Source organism: Helianthus annuus, chromosome 9 (genome assembly GCF_002127325.2).
Source record: "Helianthus annuus cultivar XRQ/B chromosome 9, HanXRQr2.0-SUNRISE, whole genome shotgun sequence".
In the NCBI taxonomy this organism is placed as follows: domain Eukaryota; kingdom Viridiplantae; phylum Streptophyta; class Magnoliopsida; order Asterales; family Asteraceae; genus Helianthus; species Helianthus annuus.
The window spans coordinates 120,131,099-120,158,302 of record NC_035441.2 but is presented as its reverse complement, the minus strand read 5'-3'; the positions used below and the strand labels follow the sequence as shown (position 1 = coordinate 120,158,302).

Sequence of the window (27,204 nt, the reverse complement as noted above, 5' to 3'; positions counted from 1 at the left end):
AGAAGAGAAAAAAGAATTCCTTTTTCTTTCCTTTATAGGAAAGGGTGATAGACCTAAGCTCGTTAGACAAACCATATTGGTATTTGGGCTCAAATAGTATGATGTAGTGCTGGCTACATCATGCTAGGCTTATATATTCACTTCCTTTGCATCTTCTTTCCGGTTGTCTTTAGTAAATTTACTATGGAGGGCTACATAAAGCGTTAAGTGTCATAGATGTTGGTATATTACCTTAGTACTTGGTATGGGCGACTAGTGGTCGAGATGTTTCATGCTTCGCAGGTGACTTGCGGTCTAAGTGGCTTCTTGTCCATGGTGGCTCTTGATTTTGGTGGCCGTTATCCGAAAAAATTTAGGTCCTAATGACCTTGATCCGGTATATATGTCAGTGCCCCAAATTAATGTAGATGTCTTGTTTCTATGGTCTAGATTGTCTTGGTTCGAATATGTGTAATATTATAATGCATGTTTGAAAGTAAAACTAGAACTCATCATCGTCATCATACTCAGTAAATCCCACCAATAGCAAAGCTAACGTAGTGTCTGTGTCTGAGGAGGGTAAGATGTAGACAACCTTACCTCTACCCCATAGGAATAGAGGCTGCTTCCAGTGAGACCCCGAGCTTGATAGTAGTTTTGCATCAAGTCTTGGACATAAGGCACATAACACTCAACAATTAAGACAAAGGCCGATTAGTGCATGTACTCCCTTGTCTTTCAGCTATCAACGCCACCACATGATGCATGATTAACCATCCCACTCTTTTAATGTTATTTTCACGAAATTATTAAAATAACGTTAAAATTAGCGCACTTTCACTTTTGCCCCCCGAGCGCCCACAAATATATACATTATATGCACATACCGCAAGCGGGGCGTAGAAAGTAAAACTAGAACTAATATACAATAAGGGGCGGATTATAGATGTATGGCAACCGTATCACAATATTAAGACGTTAGCTCCTTAGAATAGTTGATGGTTTTGAAGGGAAAGTTACTCTACTAAATATGGCCATCATGGTATCGTTAAAGAAAACAAGCAATCGACGAAACAAAAAAGTTCATGTTCATGAAAATAGAGAAAACAAGGAATGTATTTTTTCCAAAGGCACATCTTAAGTCTTACCCTTATTAGGTTATATTTTATAAGCCAAGTAAAGAACCAAAAATGTTCCTAGCAGAAAGATTAGTGAATAGAAAACCGTCATATATGGATAACTACATCATGGCCTAAAACTTATTCCTATAATGTGACATTCTCCTGTGGCTTAACACAGGAAGGAGACGCTGAAGTGGATCCACGCGATGATGAATGCTTCTTGGGATGGTCATATGCACAGGCACGACCCTAATTACATAGACCTATATTTTCATGATTTCAACACACCTTCTTTCCCTTTTTTGATGAATATCACAAAAATAAAAATACATGACCATCATAGCTTCTTTTTGTAATCGATACAACCAACATGCTATCATTTAAAGATTCGTTGATTGAAATAACATAAAAGGAACAATGCTTCACGTCACATTTTAGAGATTTAAATACTTACAGGGCTTATTGGTAGAGCAATATCATTGAGAACACAAGGCTCTCTTTTTTGGAGTATAATCCTCAGCGGTTTCAATTTTTTCTTTGCCTTTTGGTGCCTATTTATATCGTAAAGCACTTATAATATCAGATGCCTTGCAAAGAATTACCAACATATGAAAGAACTTGAGGTTAAAAGTTACTAAATAGGTATCATTGTACCCACTCAATACAATATTTTTGAGGCACAAATGAGAAATTTTCGGTTGTTACCAGAGGCAATGAAAGGTGTGATTGAGTCAAATTCACAGCTTCTTTGTGGTTACTCATCGGTCCAGGAGTAAAAATCACGATAGGATTAGGGTGGTGAAACCTACAGGATACACCATAACCACACATGCCAGTACGCATGTAGAAAGAACAATTCATCTTGCCCTGGTCACAAAGGTAATACAGTTTACTATAGACCATTTATCGCTAACATGCTCTGCAACTCTTAAATCATCTAATTAGCACGGTAGACAAGATCTATTGAAATAAATTACCAATCTTTTAGGATAACCAAGATAGTTAACTTGCAAGGGAAGATTGTCAGCCTCTAATATGGAGTGATTGAATCTACATGAATCCCCATATTTGCAAAGACCAGCTGGGTAAAACTGCAGCACGTGTGAAAAGGTAAGAAGCATGTAAAACTATAAAGGAACTCTCTTAATGGTAATATGCATATATAATGTTAATGCAAATAACGAATTCACCTCTGGGTGTAACTTTATTATGTGATCAGTTCAAGTGACATACATCAAATTTTGACCTCAAAATTGTATAGTGGCGGATCTGAAAAATCCTTATAGGGGTAACGTTTCGAAAAAAAAAAATGGGAAACAAAATCAAAAAACGTCAAAATTTGTTGGTTATTATCCAATACAAGATTTTGATGCACAAATGGGGGAAACTATTGGTTATTATTAGGGGAAATAAAAGGTATGATTGAGTTGATTCTACAATATTTTTGCTATTATTTTTGTTCATGTTCATCGGCTTATTAAATAAACGAACTTGCCACTAAACAATTCAATAACGTTCAGTTCGTTTACATGCCTACTACAGAATGCACCATAACCACCCATACTAGTACGGATGTAGAACGAACAGTTCATCTTGCCCTGGTCAAGAAGATAATACAATTTACTACAGGGCATTTACCTCTAAACATGTTCTGCAAATTCATTACCTCTAAATGAATTTATCAAATCATTAATTAGCACAATAGAAAATATCAAAAGAAGAAGATTCCTTCATCTTGAAAGGTTGCACTCCATTGTATTTTTTAAACATTTTTTACACCTATACACCACCAAATCTTGCAATTGTAAGGATTTTATATAAGGGAGAGTGACGTGCCTAAGCCCGTGAGACGAACTTGATCGATGTAAAAATTTAAAGGGAGCAGAGTATGAAATGATGGGGATATATTCCAACTTAGAGCTCTATAATTCCATTTTGGAAGTGAAATGAGCTCTTAAGGAAAAAAAATCGTAGGTAACCTTCTTCTGTCATGCCGATATATGCATGCATCTTTTCCCATATCCTAGCTGATATTGTCTAGATAATACTAACTTCTATAATATTGTGTGTGTATACATATATTATTGTGTACTAAACAATAATTTTGTTGCAGTTTCGGTTTCTAAACGTTTATTGCATTTGCATTCTTGATAGAAGCCTACGCTAATGATATCCCATAGATTAATGCCAACCATAGTGATTGTGAAAAAAAAGAGCAGATCCACACTTGCAGAGGCATGCTACATGTGAGTTGTCTCTTTCACTCGTTTTAAATTGAACCAATCTATGACTACCACGGTTATGCCATTACTTTATTATCATATTCTGCTATTAGCTATTAATCACCACAACCCTCACTAATACAGATGCACGTTTCGTTATCAATGCAAGGTTTTGATTTGTCAAGTAGTTTAATAAAATATTCAACTGCTGATTATTCGTCCATAATTCTCTTTATTAAGGACAGAAAAAAACTTGCAGACAATGATCGCTCAAGTTATGTCTGATAAGAGTCTCAAAAGTAAATATGGTTTAAATATTCATTTGATGTAAATGATTCACATGCATTGATGAGTATAATAAATACTCGCATTTTCTTAAATTTCTTACAGGAAATAAAGATTAAATTTTCAGAATTGAGAATAGTAACATGACGTATTGTGAAATTGGTAATGAAATTGGGAAAATGAATACCAATATCAACGGGCTTACTTCTTTTGCAAATGTGACTTTAATTTTGAACAGAGGGACTCGCATCTTTAAAGTTTACAAGGAGAAACAGATGATTGTTGCAGGAACTGAGAACAGCAGATCGTGTTCGATAATAATAGCATTTTCTTATTAGACTGGTAGATGAATATATGCAACCTTCTTTAATGGATTTAAAACCGACAAACGAGGCCAATGAATCTACAATTCTACATGGCAAGTTCACATGTTACTGAATCCATTAACCTGGAAAATTAGTGTTCTTTCGACGTGTTTACAGGTGCTTGTATGACAGAGTTAACTGTAGGTTTCACAGTGAATCCCTATGCTGCTGATTCGTAAGGTTTGTATTTAATCATTATAATATTGGTGAATATGTCAAAAGGGATATAGAGGACATAGTGGGCAGTTCATGATGTTGAATTGGGTAGACTTGTTTGATCTAAACATCTTTTTCGTCTGTTTTTCTATTTTTAACAATATATAGAAAGAAAAAGTGCTATAATTAATAAATTATTAAGCTGTTTCTGGAAAAATGAAAACTTTATTGTGATTAGAGGCGTTTATTTTGACCCATTTAGTTATGAAATATGAACTTGTCAATTTGGTTATGTTAATGGGTCAAATGGGTGAATAAAAGAAAATTTAGCTTAAAAGGTAACTGGGTTGGGCTGTCATAAGTTGTTGAGAGTGTATCTATTTTTAATGCATAGACCTCATAAAGGGCTTTATTGAAAATTCATTTATCATTGTAATAATGTGCTTTCGGTACATTAAATTTATTTACTGAACGGATAGAAAAAACGGATGAAAAGGTATTGGTGGGTCAACCTAGCCAAACTTGACCATGTACCAAATGACCCTTTTAACCATTTTGCGATATTGTATTATTTCATGCCATTTTATGCGTTGTCGTACCATATCATAAAAGGATTTGTATTATTTCGTACATATGGTCCGTTTTCATAGAACATTTTATGAGTTGAATGTTTTTATCTTTTTATTTTTTAAGAACTTGATTTCTGATGAATGATCCAGCTATCCAGGAAGCTCACACGAGATGGAGGTACTATGCTCAGAAGGTTCATAATTTCCTCGCTTAATCGACCTTTCTTCCGAAAAAAAGTTATTATTTGTGTCTAATGAAGTTATCTGGATGAGGTAGAGTGTTAATACCGGGAAACATTGTAACTTGAAATTAAAGGCGAAAACAATTACTAGCGGCCAGCCTTAAGTACTCGCTTGCTACCGGGAACCGGGGCAAGCCAACTCAGTTGGCTCTAGAACTGGAGGTTAACAGGTCATTTTCTTTGCCATGTCAGATAATCTTTTTTATAATCTCTTTCTAAAATTATCTTGGTATTAATCTTTTTTTTTTACCTTTACAATGAGCATTGAACCAATTAACATATGTATTCACAGTCTCCCACTTGTGTAGATTAAACTTGCCAATTGGATGAGAAGGTATACTGGTAAAGCCACGTCAGCTTCGCAACTCACACTGGGGAATGATATGTTCTGCAGAAACACCTGAACGAAAACTATCATTCATTACTTAACATTAACTGGTTTATTATTATTATTATTATTATTATTATTATTATTATTATTATTATTATTATTATTATTATTATTATTATAATCGCAATTCTAATATTTTCTGTTTAAAAATATATTAAGTTCTGTGGACTTGTAAAGAATCTAGCATTAATGGTGTACGTAAGAGTTGGAGCAGCAACAAATCCAATTCTTGAGGTCATTTTCTCTCTTTAGTGTTCTGCTTTCAAATTAAATGAATAAAAAAAAGTTTATTGAAGAAAATCGGATTCTTTTGTAGGAAATATCACCTGCTGCTATACCTCAATCTACAAAAATCCTTGTTAATGGTAGTTGGGTAGAGGGATCCACGGCAATCCCCCTGAGCTCTTGGTGAGGACCAGGGCCGTCTCCGAAAATCACAGAAAAAAATTTGGCCCTGTTCGAGATAAAAAATTTGGGCCCTATTCGCAAATCTTTACATAACATAAACTCATCAATCATTCAATCATATATATATAAATACTAAAAATTCATAATAATGCGATAATTGTTATTAAATAGATAAAACAAATTAACAAAAATAGTGTAGCAAAAATTATCAAAGTATCGAACTTACTTGCTAAGCAAACAGTGTCGTTCTCCTAACGTTTTTTGAAGCAAAGCTCTCGAACTTACTTACCCCTCTGAAGGATTTGCCAGATCACCGATGGACGTTCACAACCCCGGGTTATGGATGATCTGCATAATTTAAAAATATATATATGGTTGTTTATTGTTAAGTGTCCCTTTTATCCATATCAAGTGCACCAAGTTTTAGAATATGTGGTTTAAAAAGGAACTAGCCCAACTAGCAACTTGAACCAGTACAGGCCTAGAAACACCCGGTCTAGTCACCAATCTTATGTTTTACCAAAAAAAAGTGTCAAAGTTTGGCTTAATCCAAAACATTAAGTTAAGACCACCTGTAGTGGTTTAGAAAAATAATGCCCCCACCATGGGGCATTATCCGACACGTGTCATCCCAATCAGCATGGGGCATTATTTTAAAAGTGGCGTAGTGGGGTATTATTCCAATAACGCCCCTTCCAATTAGAAAAAAAAAACAAAACAAAATGGGCATGTGATATTTCGGTCCCTGTGCATGTTTAAAAAAAAGAAACTACTTGGAAGCCTCCCATTGGCTAGTCAACCCCCACCATGTGCATCTTAAGCGTTTTAATTAAAACGCCAACTTCAATTTTTTGCGAAAATAACGCCCGGTAACGCCGGGTGCAGTGGGGGGAGGGGCGTTTTTTTTCAATTTTTTTTTTAAATCACGCCCCACTACGGATGGTCTAATAGACATAAATTGTATCCATGATTAATGATTATTCTTTCAAAAATATGGCTTAATCCAAAACATTCAGTTAATACACATAAACTGTATCCACCCAATATAATGAATAATCATTCATGATTTTTGATACAATAAGCCATATTTTGTCGAAATCAAGATGCAACTGGCTACGACTCAGATGAGGTGTAACTGGTTGCGACTCATATGAGGTGCAACTCGAAACCGTGGTTGCGACTCGTAACAGATAACAACAAACAAAAATCAACAAACAAATGCCTCCTGGCTCCTGCGAATCTGCGGATGATGATGATGATTATTATCTGCGAATTGCGATGATGATGAATCTGGCTGGCAAACTGTTGTGTACTTGTGTTCGATCAAGATCAGAAAAATCCCTCGTGCAGACGTGACCGACGTTTGGTTTCCTGAGCAGCAACGGCAATTGTATGTATTATGGATTTAATGATTTGGGGCCTGTTATCGGTTATCAGATTGGGTTTCTTTACAAAGGTTTGGGCCTGTACTAATTTGGGCTATATATAATAAAGAAAATTAAAAAATTATTGGGCCCTTTAATGATTTGGGCCCTGTTCTCAAGCCCACCCTGCACATGGGGATAGCCGGCCCTGGTGAGGACCCTGAGAGATGTGTGAGTTTCTTAATTATCTTAGCATGGCTGATTAAGGGTGGTGGTGTTAGAATAATGGAACTGTTAATTGATTTTTAATATTAAAGGTTGATGTAAACACTCAAGTTGGAGTGATAAGAGACGTTCGTTTAAAAAAAGAAAGCATTGAGAGTAAGCATGACCATTTTGTCTGCGCGTTATTTCTATTTAGAACTCAGTAGTTCCATATTCGATTCTTATATTTGAGAGTGAGAGGTTCATGTTGTGTTGGTTGGATAATGTAGGTTATTGCAGAGCACTTGTCTACTAAAGAAGTAGAAGTGATTAAAGATATGTTTACATTGACGGTGATGGGAAAGCTACATTTGATGAACTATTAAAGAAAGTCGGTTCACAGTTGTCTTAACCTGAGATCTGACTGCTCATGGATGTGGTAAGTTAAAAGATTGTGAATGCTAAAATTCTACCATTTGTTCATTCATTAGGCTGATGTTGATGGCAATGGCGTACAGCGTACCCGAGTGTGGAGAGTTTGTACTTTGTGGCAGTGACAATTCATTTGCAGATGAGCATCTACACAAAGCGTTTATGTTTTTTTTTTTTTTTTTTTTTTTTTTTTTTTTTGATGAAGATGGAAGCGGTTATATTGAGCTTGATGAGCTAGAACAAGTGCTGTATGAACCTGGTCATGCAGACATGCGAGTACTCAATGAAAGCATGAAACAAAGAAGTTGATACAGTCGACAAGGTATGTTATTTGAATCTCACTAGTGGTGGCAAAATGGACGGGTCTGATGGGTTGGACTACGGGTCAACGTAGGTACTTTTAACCAGATTTGACTTACCCGTAACAATTTGTTGACTTCGATGGTTAGTCAAACATTGTTCTCAGGAGGGTCAAATCAGTTTCAAGGAATTTTCATCATCAGGAACAGATTGGAGGAAGGCATCACGACAATATTCGAGAGAGTGATTCAAGAGCTTGAGTGTAAACTTGATGAAAGATAGATCGATGCGGCTCAAGCACGGGTTGACTTGACTGGTCAAAGTGTTGTAGGTTGAAGTAATGAAGTACACAATATTCTTTTATTTTGTATGTCTTCAGACCATGTGTAGTGGTAAAGGAAGACCCTTGGGCATTATCCGTCATGTGGCGGTCCAGTTAGCAATGGGGCATTATGGGGCGTTTTTCTAAAATGGGTGTAGTGGGGATGTGGGCATTGTGGGGCATTATGTTAAAAGGGGTGTAAAGAATTAAATAAATAAATAAAAACATCAAAAAAAGTGATTGGCTAAAAAGAAAGAAGGTTACCTGTGATTGGCCAACAATATCTTCATCAGTCGTTTAATTTTGCACGCCCCAACCAAACTTTTGAAGAAAAACGCCCCCGGGGGTGGTGTGCGGGCGTTTTGGGGCGTTTTTGAGGCAATTCACGCCCAAATATTGCCCCCTACGGGTGGTCTCAGAGTGAAGGGGATTTGCATGAGTGAAGGGGATTTGCATGCCGGAGTTTATTTTCAACTAGTTCGAAGTTGTATATATTTTCTTATTTTCATAGAATTTTATCTTCTATATTTATAACTTTTTGGCTTTTTTATAGTTGCATTTGATGACATCTTGGATATGAATATATGATTAGAAGTTTGGTTTTTTATTTCTTTTTTTTACTTTAAGCATAAATGGTTTTATATATCGAAATAGTGGGTTGAGTTATAATACAAAGTGATTTAAAAATAATAAGTGTAAGAGGCCACTATAGAGTTATAATACAAAGTGATTTAAATATAAGAAGTCTTTTTACCAAATTATTATCATTAGAGTTAATTGCTCGGATGGTCCCTGTGGTTTCACGTTTTTTCACGTTTAGTCCCCACATTTTGAAAATAGCATGTATGCTCCCTATGGTTTGTCATTTTGTTACTCGGATAGTCCCCCAACATTTACTCTGGGGACTATCCGAGTAACAAAATGACAAACCATAGGGAGCATACCTGCTATTTTCAAACTAACTGACATCTACTCAGGGACTATCCGAGTAACAAAATGATAAACTATAGGGAGCATAACTGCTATTTTCAAAGGTGGGGACTAAACGTGAAAAAAGTTGAAACCACAGGGACCATCCGAGCAATTAACTCTTATCATTATTAATATTAATTAATATTATTATAATCATCATTTCTTCATCTTCACATTCATATATAAATTACCAGATTTCCCCCAATTTCTTCTTCTTCTTCGCAACAATAGAATTCCAAAACTGAAATCGATCATGGTGGAAACCAGACAGAGTTCATCGTCATCCAAACCAGACGGAGGCGGCATCATTGACCACCGGAACGCCGGTGGAGCCGATTGAGGCGGTGGTGAAGGAATCGTTTGATCCGTGTAAGAAGGAGCCGGATGCTTCCACTACTACAACTCTTGTTACCTTCCATCACCATCACAATCACCGATTTGCATATTTTTATCACCTGAGACGACATCTGTGAGTTTCTTATCTTAGCATGGCTGATTAAGGGTGGTGGTGTTAGAATAATGGAACTGTTAATTGATATTTAATATTAAAGGTTGTTGTAAACACTCAAGTTGGAGTGATAAGAGACGTTCGTTTAAAAAAAGAAAGCATTGAGAGTAAGCATGACCATTTTGTCTGCGCGTTATTTCTATTTAGAACTCAATAGTTCCATATTCGATTCTTATATTTGAGAGTGACAGGTTCATCTTGTGTTGGTTGGATAATGTAGGTTATTGCAGAACACTTGTCTACTAAAGAAGTAGAAGTGATTAAAGACATGTTTACATTGATGGTGATGGGAAAGTTACATTTGATGAACTATTAAAGAAAGTCGGTTCACAATTGTCTTAACCTGAGATCTGACTGTTCATGGATGTGGTAATGCTAAAAGATTGTGAATGCTAAAATTCTACCATTTGTTCATTCATTAGGCTGATGTTGATGACAATGGCGTACATCGTACCCGAGTGTGGAGAGTTTGTACTTTGTGGCAGTGACAATTCATTTGCAGATGAGCATCTACACAAAGCGTTTATGTTTTTTTTTTTATGAAGATGGAAGCGGTTATATTGAGCTTGATGAGCTAGAACAAGTGTTGTATGAACCTGTCACGCAGACATGCGTGCGAGTACTCAATGAAAGCATGAAACAAAGAAGTTGATACAGTCAACAAGGTATGTTATTTGAATCTCACTAGTGGTGGCAAAATAGACGGGTCAGATGGGTTGGACTACGGGTCAACGTAGGTACTTTTAACCAGATTTGACTTATCCGTAACAATTTGTTGACTTTAATGGTTGATCAAACATTGTTCTCAGGATGGTTAAATCAGTTTCAAGGAATTTTCATCATCGAGAACAGATTGGAGGAAGGCATCATGACAATATTCGAGAGAGTGATTCAAGAGCTTGAGTGTAAACTTGATGAAAGATGGATCGATGCGGCTCAAGCACGGGTTGACCGGTCAAAGTGTTGCAGGTTGAATTAATGAAGTACACAATATTCTTTTATTTTGTATGTCTTCAGAATGAAGGGGATTTGCATGCCGGGGTTTATTTTCAACTAGTTCGAAGTTGTATATATTTTCTTATTTTTATACAATTTTAACTTCTATATTTATAACTTTTTGGCTTTTTTATAGTTGCATTTGATATCTTGGATATGATTAGAAGTTTCGTTTTTTTTTCTTTTTTTTTTACTTTAAGCATAAATGGTTTTATATATATCAAAATAGTTATTCAAAACTGTTTAATTTAATTTTATTATTATTATGACCAGTGTGGTGCTATCTTTATTTTTTATTATTGTAAGATGAAGATGTGTTTGAAGTAGGTTACATATGGTTATTGTAAGTTACATCTGTTATGTAATTACTATAAGTTTACAACAACTTTTTTCCAATTCATTTGTTTTTGCTTTGTAAAGTTATTGATTTCTTTGTCTTCTATGTTTTGTTTTCCATAATATTGTATCAAGATGCTCGGATTGGAATTGGTATAAAATTATTTTCTTTAAGTTTTTATTGAACGACCAACTTAATCACCGGATAAGCATCTTCGGATGCCCTCAATCGAGCAAATGCATCATCTCCTCCATGACGATCAGAGTTGGATGCATACCCAAGCCACCATTTCCGGGGAAAACCCGCCCGTCCGAAGGCCCACTGCGGTAAAACCCGGCTCGGCTCGGTTTCGAACTGGCGACCTCTAGAGATGCCTAGTTCTAAACTTCATTGACACCACAAATGTCCTTCAAAGTGATATTAGTTGAAGTTGAATTTAAGACCTCAAGGAGAGCAACCAAATGACAAACTAGCAGGCCAACTTGTCAAGACATTATTTTCTTTAAGTTATTTTAGCTTTTAAGACACGTAGCAAAGAAGTGTGTGCCATTCGTACATTTTTATGTGTGCTATCGATAAAACATAATATTTGGGCTGAAGGCAATGATAAAACCCTAGATACAAGTTTTTAATCAAAAATTCAAAATTGTTAACTCTAGCTCTCAAAATTTTTACAATTGGGTTATTGGATTTTAATAATCCTAAGTTTCACCAATTGGCCGATAATAATCCCAACTTTAAAAATTAACTCCAATAATCCAAACTTGTAAAAGTTTGGCCGCCACTAATCCTTTTCAAACATATAAAAATTTGGTCTACTCAATAGATTCAATTACACCTTACACCTAGAGACTCCTTAATTGATATATGTGCACCTATGTTAGAAAAGGATCAATGGCGGCCAAACTTTTACAAGTTGGGATTATTGGAGAGAATTTTTAAAGTTGGGATTATTATCAGCCAAGCCAACTGGTGAAACTTAGGATTATTAAAATCCAATAACCCTTAAAACTATATGGACCGAGGGCTTGAAAATGTGACGTTATACGACATGTGGATGACACGTCATTGGATGACACGTCATGATGCGTTAGAAAAGTGGCATGGTGCGAAAATAGGAGAATTGAGACAGAGCGTGAAAGAGTGTCGTTATTCGATACATAGCACCCTTTTTTATTATTAATTTATTATTCATTATTTATAAAATCTATTTAATTTAAAAAAATAGTAGTAATTAAACAAATAACATTAATAAGAAAACATTATATAATTTAAAAAATAAAAACATTACATAACTAAAAAACACACACGAAATAACCTAAATAAAGATTACATAATTAAAATAACACGTTAAACCTAAACATAATTAAATAAAAAAATCTAATTATATGTCATGCCGAACGTATTTGAATTCACGGTTGTAGGCCTGCCTGTAGTTGATGAGGGCGACTAGTATGATGTCGTCTTTTACAAGGTCACCGCCCTCATTTTCCATCGCGTTGTGCACCATGTCAAATTTTTCACTATCCAAACGGATAGTCCTAAAATAAGAAGAAATGTAACACCCCAAAAACTCGAATTATTAAGTTATTAGTATGTTACCACGTTTAAAAGAAAGAAATGAAATAACTAGGTTATTAAACCTAGTTAAATGTCTAACAAAACAACCAAAGGAAGGAATTTGCTACAATTGTGATCAAGTAATAACTAGAGGGGCCAAGGTTGTCAAAAAGGGAAAAGGCTGTGTTTAATTAAAAAAATAAAATTAAAACCCAAAAACACACACAGAGTGTGTTTTGGGCGTCAAAGTGCGACCAGGAGAGGAGAAGAAAGGGGGTCAAACCCTAGATCACAAAATCCATCAAATTGAAAGGGAATTTAAGGGCTAAACGAATGCATGAACCAAGAAAGTCGATCACCCAAGTGTTTCTAACATCAAGTAAGTCGAATTTGGTGTTTTGATGATGTTTGATTAAGTGGGTTTTGTGTAATCTGAAAATATAGTGTAAGATTGAACATGAATGTTTGTTATGATGAATGTGTAGATGCTAAAATATGTTAATTTTGACTATGATGATGATTTGGGAAAAACCCACTTGTAGTAGTAGTAAAGATGATGATAAAGATGACCATTCATGTTCAATAGATGTGTATTGTTGATGAATGATGATGTATTTTATGTTAATTTGATGATACTTGATGTTTATGACAATGGATGTTATAGGTTATTGATTTGAATCTAAATTAAAGTGAAAGTTATGTGAAGAATTAGTAAGAATAATGCTTTAAAAGCTTGTAAATAATGTCTTACAAATACAAAACCCGCCAAGTGTTCGATGAAATGCCTAAGAGAGCAAATATGTGGAATTGTATGCAAGTTGTAAGTTTATATGTATAGAAAGTGATTATGATGAAATTGTTAGCAGACTAACATGTGAAGTGTGTTTTAGATGGAGTTCATGTGGATTTCTAGTAAGAATCATGTCCGGTTCTAGGATAGTGACAAATTAGATAATCTTGAATGATGATGTTGTTAGTTATGAAATTATGAGAATCCTAGTATGAACGGAATGGAATGTGTGTATATAATCAAACGATCTTGTAAGTTTACATATTGTACAATATGAGTGTGAAATGCGAATGATGTTCATACTATTGTCTCCTACATTAAGACGAATTCATATCCTTAATTTGAATGAAATTATATAAGCTGAATATTCGACTATTGAAAATCAACTATGTATTAATGCCATGAATGAGTTTGTGGACATAGTTGAATGGGTGTATGTATGCTAATTATGTTGTGAATGTGACTGCTTGTACGGATAGGAGCCATGTTATCATGATACAAGCACGGAAGGACAACAGATCGAAAAGTAAACACGGGATCTATGCGTAAATTCGGACGTACGAGGTAAGTAAATTCCCGGACTTCCTCTTTAGTAGTAAATGGAATTATTGGAATGATATTGATAATTATTAGTAGTTATGTTAAGATATATTTTTAATGATGATGTCAAGTAAGGGTATTAAGTAAGTGATTTCTGAAATCACTTGGTTGTCGAAGTAAGGTAGCAACTAGTTAATTAAGCATGATGACGATTAAAATTGAGTATGGTTTGGTTGTATGAAATTGATGATTTTTACTAAGTAGACCGAACGGGTCAAAACAAAGTAGTATTGATATGACAGAATGATGCTTAAATAATGGCTATGATATTGTAACCGGGTAATGGGTAGATTCTCATATAAGAATGCTAATCGAGAAACGGAGACGCAAATTATAGACAAAAGACTCGGTTGTGAGTTATAACTAATGAATAAACCTTTTCGTGAATGGAATTTTATTAACAAAGTTTGATTTCGTAGGATTGAATGAAGTGAATGAGTTTAGCGCATACCGAGTATCGGATGAGTAAATCCCAAGTACGATACTCCAGTTAATGTAAAAGTGTTATAGGTATAACGTTCATGTGAACTTTAAGTTTAGCATGTGAGTTGTTTACTAAAAACATGAACAGGTCGAATAATTCGTAATTGACTATTTAGTTGAAGGCACTTAGGTTAAGAAACTTTCCCTAGTCCGGATGTTAGAAATTGAGTCCTTATGATAGAGGACTAATTTACGATCACGTAGGAAGAAATGTGATGCAAAACGGGTCAAAAACGAGAAAGTTATGTCCGTTTTCGTGAAGTATAGTGTTGCTGGAAATTGCTGCATTCAGCAGCAAACATTCTGGAAAATAAGGGGGGTCGCGCCACGCGACAACAAGGGCAAGGAGCCGTCACGCAACGCGACGGCATGCTGGGTTGGCGAAATTTATTTATTGAGTCTATTTTGTCTCGCGAACTCGTTTAAACATGTTTTAAGCTACGTATGACTATTTCCTCTTATGTTTTGTGGGTTGTAAGGCTTAACCACCCGGTTTTGATTGTAAACGCTTATATATATCCCGTTAGAAAAAAAATAATTACTCTCTGATAGTCGGGACTGCTAGGTAATTATGAATAAAAGAAAGAACGCCCGTAGTCTCGTATGTACGTGATCTTTTCACTGGGAAGCTTGTATTTAGGGTGTCTTAGCAAACCCTTTTGGGACGTCTTATGTAGTGTGTTTGTTTGTATAGCTTGTACATTTGTTTATGTGTACATAATCATGTAGTGAAGTACGTGTTTAAATTATATGTATGATTGCGTCTGTGTACGAAGTGGAATTTTATTGCTTACGAATGAATGAGATATATGTGTATGTTTGAGTGTTAAGTTACTAAACCGGGATCTTAAGTATGAAATGAGAATGCAGGTACGCCATTAAGGACCTTGTGAAGGTTCAAAGTATTGAAATGCATGATTATACAGGGAAAGCTTATTTGAAGAGACTGGCATGGGAAGAAGGAATATGGAGTGGTTATTTGATTGCATATGTTTAATTTGAGAAAGACGTCACCAAATCCTAATGATGTTATGTATGTGGTGAATGCAGGTTGGGCGGACATAATATTATTATGAAGAATAAGAGGTTTGAAGATCGAGTCAAGTGTTGGGATTGTACAGAAGGAATGGTCACTTTGCTTGATTTATGTATTTACTTAAGATGTTAATTTAATGGAATGTTGTAAATTCCTTACTAGTAAATGTTTGATATTTTGTATTTGAACCTTTATTTAAGTAATGTGTCAAGGAAAGAAAGAAATTTTAAAACTCATTTTTCCGTTGTATTGTTTTTAAGATAAAACTTTTATGGGTCTTACAAGTTGGTATCAGAGCCATGGTTTGAGGGAAATCAAGTATGAGGTGGTAAATAGTTGAACTCAAACCTGTGTGCTCTTGTGACAAGGAACCGTACAATCCGAGACTCGATCAAGATCTAAGGGTAGAAGCAAAGGTAAGTATGTGCTTAAGTATGTATTTGAAGAAAACTAACAGTATGTTATGTGAAAGGTAAGCATAATTTCTTGGAGAGGATGATCCGTGAATGCGGTCTAGGACCGGCACCAAGGCATGTAATAAGAATAATAGGATGGTAATGAAGTTTTGAAAATGTTACACCTGCTGAAACCTAATTCTTCGGACATAAGGTGATGATTACACGAAGACACGAAACTAGTATGTGAAATTGTGTACCTGGCCAGTACACAAGAAACATATGACGTTCGTGAGACCGTGATAATTGTTACAGGTATGTCTGTTAGAATTAGGTAGTAGGTGGACGTGAGGGTGAAGAGAAATGTAAGACTTTCAGGGATTTGAAAGTACCAAATACGCATGGAAAGTATGAATGATATGTTTGAATCCGCGAGACGGAATCGAAACATGAAAGGAATGAAAGTATGAATGATATGTTAGAATCCGCGAGACGGATTCGAAACATGAAAGGAATGAAAGTATGAATGATATGTTAGAATCCGCAAGACGGATTCGAAACATGAAAGGAATGAAATTATGAATGATATGTTAGAAACCGCGTGACGGATTCGAAACATTGAAAGAAACGAATGATAAGAATAAAAAGATGGAATGTGTAAGTAATTACAGACTAAGCAAGTAATATTCTTTAAAAAGCGAATATTATCCTAGTTATGTCTTAAACTTATATATATATATATATATATATATATATATCTATACAAATATGTTTGTATGCAAGAATGGTTAAAGGGACGAATGAGTCGTGCGGGTTAAATGGTAATCACCATTTAAACCTTGTATTTAATGTTTTGTTTTGATAAGTTTTATGCTTATAGGTAAGCGTAATGAATGAGAATGCATTGTTACAACTGGAAAGAAATAACCAACGTAAGTTATGGATAACAGGTCAAAGATTTTGATTCGCGCAAGGTGTGTGCAAAGGTTATGTTTTCTTTTAAGTAGGAGCTTATAGCTCAGCTAGAGAGGGATATGCCAGAAATGGGTAGTTGGTAGACATATGGACAACATGTATTTTACAATTGGATTCTGAACAGTTAAACAAAGTAAGTGATGGTTATTAAGTAAGTAATAGTAAAATTAGCATGAAGTATTTGAGTTACTATGCAGATAAAACCGATGAAAGCTATTGTAGTAGTAAGAAACCTTAGTTGAAAGGAATAAGCTTTGAGCAAGTTACGTGATAGATATTTTACTAAGTGACTCTTGCGGGTCAAAATGAATGACGGGCTACGACCCGAACAATAACTTAAGTATGGACGGGAAGGGTGAGTTTTGCAAGAAGTACTGAAAGGATGTATTAAAGTCCTTGTATGTAAGCATAAATGGAAAGAAGTACAATTGTGTACTTCATTACATCCATGATAATTAAGAAACGCCAGTTTGACCTTGAAAAGTCAACTGTAAAGGATCGGTGAAATAATTAACAAAATGAAAGAATTGTGGGTGTTTAAAACACTAAACATAATAAATTGGAAAGAATGTAATAATGACAAGTACCGATGGAAAATGCTAACTTTGATGCTAGGCTTGTTGGCCATGTTCATTTAAACAAGATATTGTTAGAAGAATGCCCATGAGCGGAAGCCCATTCATGAAAGGAAGGGATCGAACCGGCCTTGACACGGACTCATTCAGAAGTGGGCCAAATCCAGTTTGCAGATCGTTAATTTATGCAATGAAGGCGAGGTTAGTAAAATGTTTAATTCTGGATTGAAAGGTAAGGATCTGTAAATTATTTGTACATATGAATGAAATGAATGGTAGGACAAATGTGGCATGGTATGAAATAACCGACTAGTAATGGTCATCTTTAGAAAGTATTTATGTTACTAAGAGGAAGATTTAAGGACCTTGAATGAAAACTTGGAACTAGTTGATTAATGCTAGTATGGTGCTCTTGCACGACATGCCGGGTTAGTATAATGAAGTAATGTGAAAGATTAAATATAAGGTTAGACATAAAGTTGTAGGTAGTCCAAGTGGCGATAGAAATGTAGATTAATGATTAATCCTCATTACAAGTACGGATAATGAGATATAAAAACGATAGTTATGTTGGAATGTTGATACTTGGATATTTACGGTAATGCATACTATTATATGCTCACTTCACATAGGGACATGAGAGAAATTAAGAGCAACGTTAGTAATAGAATGTAGCGGTTTGTGTTGGATTCTATATGCCCAAGACACATATTAAATTGATGTGGCTAGTACGTTATGATCCAAGTCGAGTCATACCCAAATACAAGCTAGACAAACACTTATAATATCTATTTGTGATATGATCATACAAATAAATATTAACACTTAGAATATTTAGAAATTGGTTTTCTAAATAATTGCACTTGACAAACTAATAAATTGTATGGATAATTTATTTTGAGAGAATATTTTATTTTGTTATTTAATGGGTTAAATAACATTTTAAAAGGTTGCATAAGTCTTGTAAACATATGATGTTATATTTTATAAAAGTTACAAAATATAAAAAACAAGACTTAAATTGTTTAAAAAAAGGAAGGATTTTTTTTTTTAAAAACCCCACAAGTGGGCCGCCCCCTTGGAGTCTTCCCAAGGTTATTGTTGATCCAATAAGAATGCATGCAAATTTTCACATTAGATGCTTGTTGATTGGGTGGTTTTTGATGGTAATATCTCTCATATCTTTTATGACATTTTGTATGAAAGAGGGGAAGAGATGAACTTGAAAAAACCTCTAGGAAATGCTCTCTAGAAATCGGCCAACATGTGGTGGTTCTAAGGTTTTTCAAGTTTGATTTTCAAGTGCAAAAACTCAAGAAAATACTCACTAATTTTCGGCCATGGTATGGTTGATCAAGAGGGGATTTTTCAAGTGAGTTACAAGTGTAAAATCCTAGCTAAACTAAAGTGTTTGTTGGAAGGCTTGGGGTATACAAGCTTGAGGTATTCTACACTTGAAGACTACCATTCAAGAAGCATCATCTTCTTCATTTCTTTTACTCCTTGGAAGGTAGTATTCTTGAAACACTTTATGGTTGTGTTTTATTTTGATTGCATGCATGTTCGTATATGGATCCGGGAATTGGGTTTTACATATAAAATATATTTTATATCATCAAAATAACATGTTTTAAATAACTTTTCCACTGCGTTTTTATTTTACACGGATAAAATAGCTTTGATAAACATGTGAAAAACACAACAATGGCATTCAGAGCCGCTTATATGAGTGCATGCTTCATAGGATTTGAAATTTTTGGGTTTCGGGTTTGGTTAAACCCTATGGCCGAAATTTATGAATATGGTTCTCCTTTTGTTTTTCAAGATTATTTTTATACATGCATAAAAGTATCTTGAAGAATTATGTCATTTGGATGATTGTTTTGTTTGGACAAAAACCCACTTTTTCGGTTTTTTCATTCTTGACCGAAAAGTAGGTTGTAAAAAAGAGAACCATTTTTGCTTCTTGAATTTTATATATGTGGATATATATTTTGGTGTACATAACCTAGCCATGACCTTGTGCATGAATATGTTGAATGTTTGTGTTTTGTGATTTGTATTTAATTATTTCAAAGGGTTGTAATTGTCACACCCCCGAAATACCACCTAGGGAGTGTCCCTGATAGGCGTGTGACGTACCAGCAATGAGCCACTAATTACATAGAACACGTACATGTTTCAAAAATAAAGTTCTTAATTATTAATAAAACATCATCCAAGTTCAAAAGAAAACCAAAGTATTCAGCGGAAGCAAAGTTAAATAGTTTAAAAGTCAAAATATAGTATCAAGAAATCAATAGCATTATTTTCCCCAATCGTCCCATGAGACTCCAGCTACTCCAGACAGCAAGTTCCAATGCAAACAGCTAACGACCTACAAGCATGCAAACAAGTGTGTCAGACTACGCTGGTGAGTTCAAAGTTTTGTTACCGAGTGAGTTTACCAGTTACATGGATAAAACAGTTTAACAATTTGATTTGATGTTGTTATTAACTCGATTACCGAAATGGCTACAAGATGTGTTTGCCCAACCCCAATGTCTCTATCAAAACATTGGTCATGCTTTAAGGAAATTAGTTCACGCCCGACCTCCCTGAGATGGTGTGAGGGTGCCAAACCTAATAGCGCTATCAACTAATAACCTCGTTGCCTTCCCGGCAACTGTCGGTAGATGTAAGGGGTCTTATATGATAGAAACTGAGTAATAACCAACATCCCAATAACCTGCATTCCCCCCTGGAACGTTACCCAATATCCCTTCCCGGGATGCATGCTTGGAAAAAGAGCAGTGAACTCACCTTTGATTTGCTCGGTGTGTTATATTTCACTATTCGTTCCAAATTGGTCAACCAGATCCTAGTGTGGTTACCATTAACGGTTAGTTTGTGTACACGTGACTCATGTGTTCTTTGCATTTATCACATAGATTTCAATTAAACAAAACACATATCATATCGCAATTCATGGCAAGTGTTCGAATCCTACTATCAATCATAATACGAGTTCATGTTACTAGTTCACATTTTAAAAATCTATTCAATAGTTAAACATCAATATGTAGTCATCTATCATGTACTCAATTCAAAACAAGTTCACATAATAATCTCATGTTTAAGCACGCATGACACTTTATCTTAAAAACATGCAAAATAACTAAATTAACAGTTCACATGGTTTCATTATAATTCGTAATGATCTTACAAATTATGGCCGGTTCACAGCCCATTTTCTAATACCCCAACCATCGGCCCAAATTATAATAACCCAATCATGTTACATAATACTTTTTTTTCAGCAATCCATTTAACCACTACAGCCCAGCCCAATTCCCTTGAAGGCCCAATATTTCAATTGTTTAATCCTAATAAATATTAACAGTTTGCATAATCTATAAATCTCATAATTTCCCATGGCTTGTTTATATAATTCTTGCACATAATCAACACATCATATTAACCTTTCATATCTATTATTCTATCTTGGCCACAGATCCATGGTATCATCCACCTACTTGATCAATAAACTAAATTTTGCATTAATTGTTTTAGTATCCTTCATAAATTGAATGCACATGGTTTGATTAAAATGGCAGACATCAATTTCTATATCAAATTATTAGTGGACCGATTCGTTTAATGGGCTGACAAACTCATTGGGCCGATAAACTTATCACATGAATCCCCATTGAACTAATCATGCTCCCTACTTAGTTTATTTGTCACCAAACACCCCCATGTGCGATCCATTATTAACAGTTAATATCAAATATGAAAGCATAAATAAATCACCCTAATTATTAGTCATTCAATATCACTCAAAGTCAACAACACCAATAGCCATGCAAACCTAAAACAACAATTTGATCGCTCACTACACATTCTCATCAGATCAATATCTTGTGCACATTAATTAACATGACCCCTTCCCATACGTACACCACCTTTGTTAACAAGGACACACATGAACAAGATCACACAAGTAAGACTTAATGTAAATCCAAGATTACTAACCGGGACTTTTGATTAACAGAATGATATCTTCACGAGAGGGGGGGGGGGCTGCTACAGTTCGCACGATCAGGGAATCAGAGATGAGGAGGGGTAGGGTTTGTTTGCTATGGTACGATTATGAAGGATGATATATTACGTATACATAAATAGTCACAACTTGGGCGGTTCCTGATTTGCCGAGGTGTTGGGCCTAAGCCCAAGTAAATGGCGGCTATTAAGAAAACCGACTTGATGTATGAATAGACTTGAATTAATGGGTTTGGTTATATGTACACAAATGAAAGTATAAAGACTCAATGTACGGCCCGAATAGGGAATAATGGTAACCGGCCCAATTTCAGAGTGTGCACATGATAAACAGTTGGCCCAAATACATGGAGTACCGACTCGTTTACGTTTAATAACAAATAACTAATCGCGACAAAAAAAATGAAAGAGGAATAACGAGGAATCAAGATTACACGACTAACCTTGGAAATTCGAGATTGTCACATCATCCCCAACTTGAAAGAAATTTCGTCCCGAAATTTGACAAGTAAGCATAGAAAAAAAAAAGTGATAAATCAGGATTGTTGCACGTTTTTCCCAGGTGCCACATCATCCCCAACTTGAAGAGGAATTTCGTCCCGAAATTCACTAGTCGCATTAGGCTCAGATTCACCAGGCTTGGACTTGTTCTTTGGGAATAAATGTGGATACTTGAGTTTCATCTGATCTTCGCGCTCCCACGTGAACTCCGGTCCACGTCTTGAGTTCCAACGAACTCTCACAATTGGAATGCGACTATGTTTACGCACCTTGACCTCCCGATCCATGATCTCAATAGGTTCTTCAACAAATTGCAACTTGTCATCGATCTTTAACTCTTGAAACGGCACAACTAGTGTTTCGTCAGACAAGCACTTCTTCAACTGCGAAACGTGGAAGACATCGTGAACATTACCCAACTCAGCAGGTAACTCGAGCTTGTAAGCGACTTTACCGATCCGCTCCAGGATTTTAAATGGCCCAACATAACGCGGATTAAGCTTGCCACGCTTCCCGAAGCGTACAACACCCTTCCATGGGGACACTTTCAACATAACACGGTCACCTACTGCAAACTCTAACGGTTTCCTACGCTTATCAGCGTAGCTTTTCTGATGGTCACGCGCCGCTGCCATACGATTTCTGATCTGAACAATCATTTCTGACGTTTCAAGAACAAGCTCAGGACCTGTGATCTGACTATCACCCACTTCAGCCCAACAGAGAGGAGAACAGCATCTCCGCCCGTACAACGCTTCGAACGGAGCTGCCTGAATACTAGTGTGGTAGCTGTTGTTGTAGGAGAACTCTATCAACGGCAGATGTTTCTCCCAGCTCTTGCCAAAGTCAATAACGCATGCCCGCAGCATGTCCTCGAGCGTCTGAATGGTGCGCTCACTCTGACCATCCGTCTATGGGTGATAGGCGGTACTCATATCGAGTTGCGAACCGAACGACTTATGCATTGACTGCCATAACTCAGAGGTGAAACGCGGATCTCGATATGAGATGATAGATGTTGGCACCCCGTGCCTAGAAACCACCTCCTTAAGATAAACTGCTGCCAGCTGTGAAAACTTATCCGTTTCCTTGATTGCCAGAAAATGCGCTGACTTCGTGAGACGGTCAACAATCACCCATATAGTATCGTTTCCAGCCTGAGTTCTCGGTAAACCAGTGACGAAATCCATAGCAATCTGCTCCTATTTCCACATGGGTATCTTTGGCTGCTGAAGTAGACCCGAGGGTTTCTGATATTCCACCTTGACTTTAGCACAAGTTAAACACTTACTCACGTATGTCGCTATGATAGCTTTCATATTCGGCCACCAATACAAGACTTTGAGGTCCTGATACCTCTTATCAGACCCCGGATGAATAGAGTATCGTGACTTGTGCGCTTGATGTGTGTAAAATGCAACATATAAATCACATCAATTAAGGCAACTAACCCTTTTTAAGTACTAATGTTGGAAAAAGAGTGTTTTTGTCTTCCTTTTGTATTTTCAGGATGAAATGAGCTCAAAATCACAAAAGAAGCAAAAAAGACAACTAATTCTAGCATAAATACAAGAAAAGGAATAAAAGTAGACTGCCCGGATCCTCAACGGCACCTCCCAAGGCAAAGAAGAGAAAACAGAAGACTGAACACGCCCCGTGTCCAGCGAACACGGGGCCGTGTCCAAGAAGCAGCAGAAAAGACAAACCAGTAGAAGCTTCCATTGCCCACCACGGGGCCGTGTCCAGCGGACACGGGGGCGTGGTGAAAGTACAGCAGGCGCATTAATTGTAATTGCGAATTACAATTAATGAAGAGAGAGAATGTCAGACGGGCACGGGGGCGTGTCCAGCGGACACGGGGCCGTGCCCAGCCTTCTGTTCAGCCTATAAATAGGGGTGCTTGGTTTCATTCCATCTCATCCCTTGGCACACCACCTCTCTCACACTTCATCCACCACCCACCACCACCATAACACCATCATCCACCACCATCATCCATTGTCCATCACAGAGTGTGTGAGTCGTCTCGGGATCCAAGATTGATCGTAAGAGTTCTTGACAATCAAGGCCATGTTTGCCTAAGTCTCTTACATCACTTGGTGAAGACAAGTGTTTAGTATAATACTTTTTATTTTTAATCTTTTGCACTTTTTATTTGGTTTTGTATTAATGACTTTAATAACTAGTTACTTATGTTGAAGGTGATCTTTCCTTATCGTTTGTCCGTGGTGTCTTGGCGTTATTTTACTGTCTATATAAAATAAAAGATTTTCACCATTCATATCTCCACGGTCTATATGGAGGTATGTTGGCTACCTGGTCGGGGGTTAAGGGAACGGTTTGGTAAGGGTCTTGCCCTTGTTCAGCGTTTAGAGGTCCTGCTTGGGACCTGGGTCAAAGTTAGTAGGATCTCCTTCAATGCCCATAGGTATTGGATGGCGGGGATCCAAACTCTTTGACCACCTCATAAGTTAACTACTATTAATACTATAACCCGGCTATTTAGGACTGTATCCCTGCTGACTCAGACTACTTAGCTGAGGGTAACGTCACCGCCGAAAGCGGGGCCTACCACAATTTGCATTAATAACTTAATTCATTATCTTTCAATAATCCGACCCTTTAGGATTGTATCCTTGCTGACTCAAACTACTGGGTTGAGGGTAACGTCGCCTTCAAAAGAGGGGCCTACTACAATAACTAAGATAATCTCTTAAACAAGTGCAAAAGTGCGAAAATAATCAAAGGTTATACTAACACACGTGTCGGATCCAAGTGATTCATCTTGTCTATCTGTTTTTATTTTATTTTATTTTTCAGCATTTAGTTAGTTTTTATTTTTCTTAGTTTAAAACATTTTTCTCACTTTTTGATTTGATTAGACGTTGAGGATAAACTGGTATTAAAAGCTCTTGTGTCCTTGGACGACCTCGGTATCTTACCAACACTATACTACGTCCACGATGGGTGCACTTGCCCATATGTGTGTTTAGTGTTAGTAAATATCGTGTTTTATAAATTTAAAACTTGGCTAAAAGTGTAAAAAGGGGCTTAAATATACATCTAAAATATAACACACTTCACGCACATCAAGATTTTGGCGCCACTGCCGGGGACACAAGGATTTTAAGAAAGTTAGGAATCAACGGCCTAATCATATTTTTATTTTTTCTTTAATTTTTAGGATTTTTCGTAGATTTTCAGCTTCTGCAGAGCTCAGCACGGGGCCGTGCCTGGTCGGACACGGGCCGTGCCCAGCATCGTTACTGGCAGTTTTTTGTTTTCCAAGTTACAGAAGGCTGACCACGGGGCCGTGCCGGTGCAACACGGGGCCGTGTCCAACTTCCAGTAACTGGGATCTGGAAAACAATCACTGAAATTCCGACCACGGGCCGTGTTCGCTCAACACGGGGCCGTGGTGAACCTTCTGACCAACATTCTTTTCTGTTTTTATGGCAGGACTTGGAACCCGACGCCAACCTCACGTAGTGTATGAGCTCCAGTTCCAATAAAGACATAAAAGAACCACTAGAAGAACCCGATCGCTTTCTCAGAAAAAGGTTAAAAGCCAAAAACCAAGAGAAGGTTTCGGGTGATCCACCTCCAATGGCGGACCAACGTACCCTTATGGATTATCTACGACCCACCGTAGGTAATCTAGGCGCCGCTATCAATGCTCCGAATGTCGAAGCCAATAACTTCGAACTTCGGCCGCATTTGATACAAATGCTCCAAAACTCCGCAACCTTCCACGGGCTTACGGACGAGGATCCCCATCTACATATAACTAATTTCCTGGAAATATGTGATACCTTTTGGATCAATGGAGCATCAAACGACGCCATCCGCCTCCGTATGTTTCCCTTCTCACTAAAAGACCGAGCGAAAGCTTGGCTCAACGCCCTCCCAGCTGGATCGGTAAACACCTGGGATGAATTAGCCCAAAAATTTCTATATAAGTATTTCCCTCCTGCTAAAACTGCTAAGTTAATGGCTGAAATTAATACATATTCACAAGAGGACGGGGAATCCTTATATGAAACTTGGGAAAGGTTCAAGGAGCTATTACGCAAGTGTCCCCATCACGGCCTCGCAATATGGCAACAAGTATCCACTTTCTATAATGGATTGTGTCCCCATCCGGGGGACTTTTAGGTAATCGACGCCCACACGAAATATATAATCAAATTGAGGAAATTGCTCAAACCAATTTTCAATGGCACACCCCCCGGGGAAATAAGTCTATCGCCCCGGGCGCCCATAAGGTCGATGAAAGCACTTCTTTACAAGCCCAAATCGAGGCCCTTTCTTCAAAGATAAAAAAATTGGAAATGACAAAAACAGTCTCGGTTATGGCTTGTGAAGGGTGTGGTGGGTCACATGAAAATTGGAGTTGCATGAAAGAAACAGACGATCAACAAGAAATGGTAAACTACATTGATAATAGACCTAGGCCGTCGGGTCCCCCAACGGGAACTTACAACCAAGGATGGCGAAACCACCCAAACCTTGGTTGGAGGGAACCCGACAATAGTAGTAACCAACAAACCCAACGAACAAACTTTCAGCAACCAAGAAATGAGTCACAAAATTTCACTCAACAAAGTGGACGAGAAAGGCTCGAAGATACGATATCTCGCCTCGTCTCCGACACTGATAAGAAAAACTCGGAAAGATTTCTACAATTAGAATCAAATTTTAGAAATCAACAAGCTAGTATTCAAAACAAGCTAGTATTCAAAACATAGAAAAACAATTAAATCAAATAGCTCAAAATTTTTCCGAGAGACCGCAAGGCGCATTACCTAGCAATACCGAAACAAACCCAAAAGCACAAGTTCACCTCATCACACTACGGAACCGCACCGTAGGGCCTGCAGAAGTGCTGCCACCAACGGAGGAAACAGTACCCACACCTCTGCAGGAAAAGGACTCCCCTCCGTCACCAGAGCCTATCAAGGCTCCTCGAGTTCCATACCCCGGTAGGTTAATTCGTCAAAAGACCAATGAGCAATTCGCCAAGTTCGAAAGTCTGTTAAAACAATTGCATGTCAATATTCCTTTTATCGAAGTCC

At 36.8% G+C, this 27,204-nt stretch overlaps 1 protein-coding gene, 2 long non-coding RNA genes and 1 other non-coding gene across 8 annotated transcripts; 2 read left to right on the top strand and 2 right to left on the bottom strand.

The window, feature by feature from the left end:
• Positions 1-1,474: 1,474 nt before the first annotated feature.
• On the bottom strand, positions 1,475-6,150 carry LOC110878387 (zinc finger CCCH domain-containing protein 6). 5 transcript variants are annotated; one of them, XM_022126685.2, is made up of 6 exons: positions 5,965-6,150; positions 5,669-5,821; positions 5,190-5,339; positions 2,078-2,191; positions 1,806-1,967; positions 1,475-1,651 (listed from the first exon to the last, which is right to left on the bottom strand). In XM_022126685.2, the coding sequence occupies exons 3-6, from the start codon at positions 5,217-5,219 to the stop codon at positions 1,577-1,579; spliced, it is 381 nt and encodes a 126-aa protein (XP_021982377.1). In that variant the 5' UTR covers positions 5,220-5,339; positions 5,669-5,821; positions 5,965-6,150; the 3' UTR covers positions 1,475-1,576. The 5 variants fall into 5 exon arrangements, with proteins under 5 accessions (XP_021982377.1, XP_021982376.1, XP_035833433.1 ...); XM_022126684.2 differs by having other exon boundaries at positions 5,657-5,821; positions 5,965-6,149; XM_035977540.1 differs by having other exon boundaries at positions 5,657-5,784; positions 5,965-6,149.
• A 3,322-nt stretch (positions 6,151-9,472) lies between these two features.
• Positions 9,473-11,019, top strand: LOC110878390. Its single transcript, XR_002557891.2, has 3 exons — positions 9,473-9,801; positions 10,061-10,505; positions 10,650-11,019. It is a non-coding gene; the product is annotated as an uncharacterized LOC110878390 (long non-coding RNA).
• Positions 11,020-12,972: 1,953 nt separating this feature from the next.
• Positions 12,973-15,849, top strand: LOC110878389. Its single transcript, XR_002557890.2, has 3 exons — positions 12,973-13,112; positions 14,003-14,087; positions 15,657-15,849. It is a non-coding gene; the product is annotated as an uncharacterized LOC110878389 (long non-coding RNA).
• A 10,264-nt stretch (positions 15,850-26,113) lies between these two features.
• LOC118482456 lies at positions 26,114-26,220 on the bottom strand. Its single transcript, XR_004868492.1, has one exon. It is a non-coding gene; the product is annotated as a small nucleolar RNA R71 (small nucleolar RNA).
• Positions 26,221-27,204: the final 984 nt, after the last annotated feature.

What these genes read in the sequence shown, in the direction of transcription:
- LOC110878387 (XM_022126685.2), bottom strand. Translation starts at nt 5,219, where the DNA reads ATGTTAATTGGTTCAATGCTCATTGTAAAG. An exon ending in GTTCAATGCTCATTGTAAAG is followed by an intron (nt 2,192 to 5,189) that starts GTAAAAAAAAAA and finishes CACGTGCTGCAG; the next exon opens with TTTTACCCAGCTGGTCTTTG. An exon ending in TTGGTTATCCTAAAAGATTG is followed by an intron (nt 1,968 to 2,077) that starts GTAATTTATTTC and finishes CTTTGTGACCAG; the next exon opens with GGCAAGATGAATTGTTCTTT.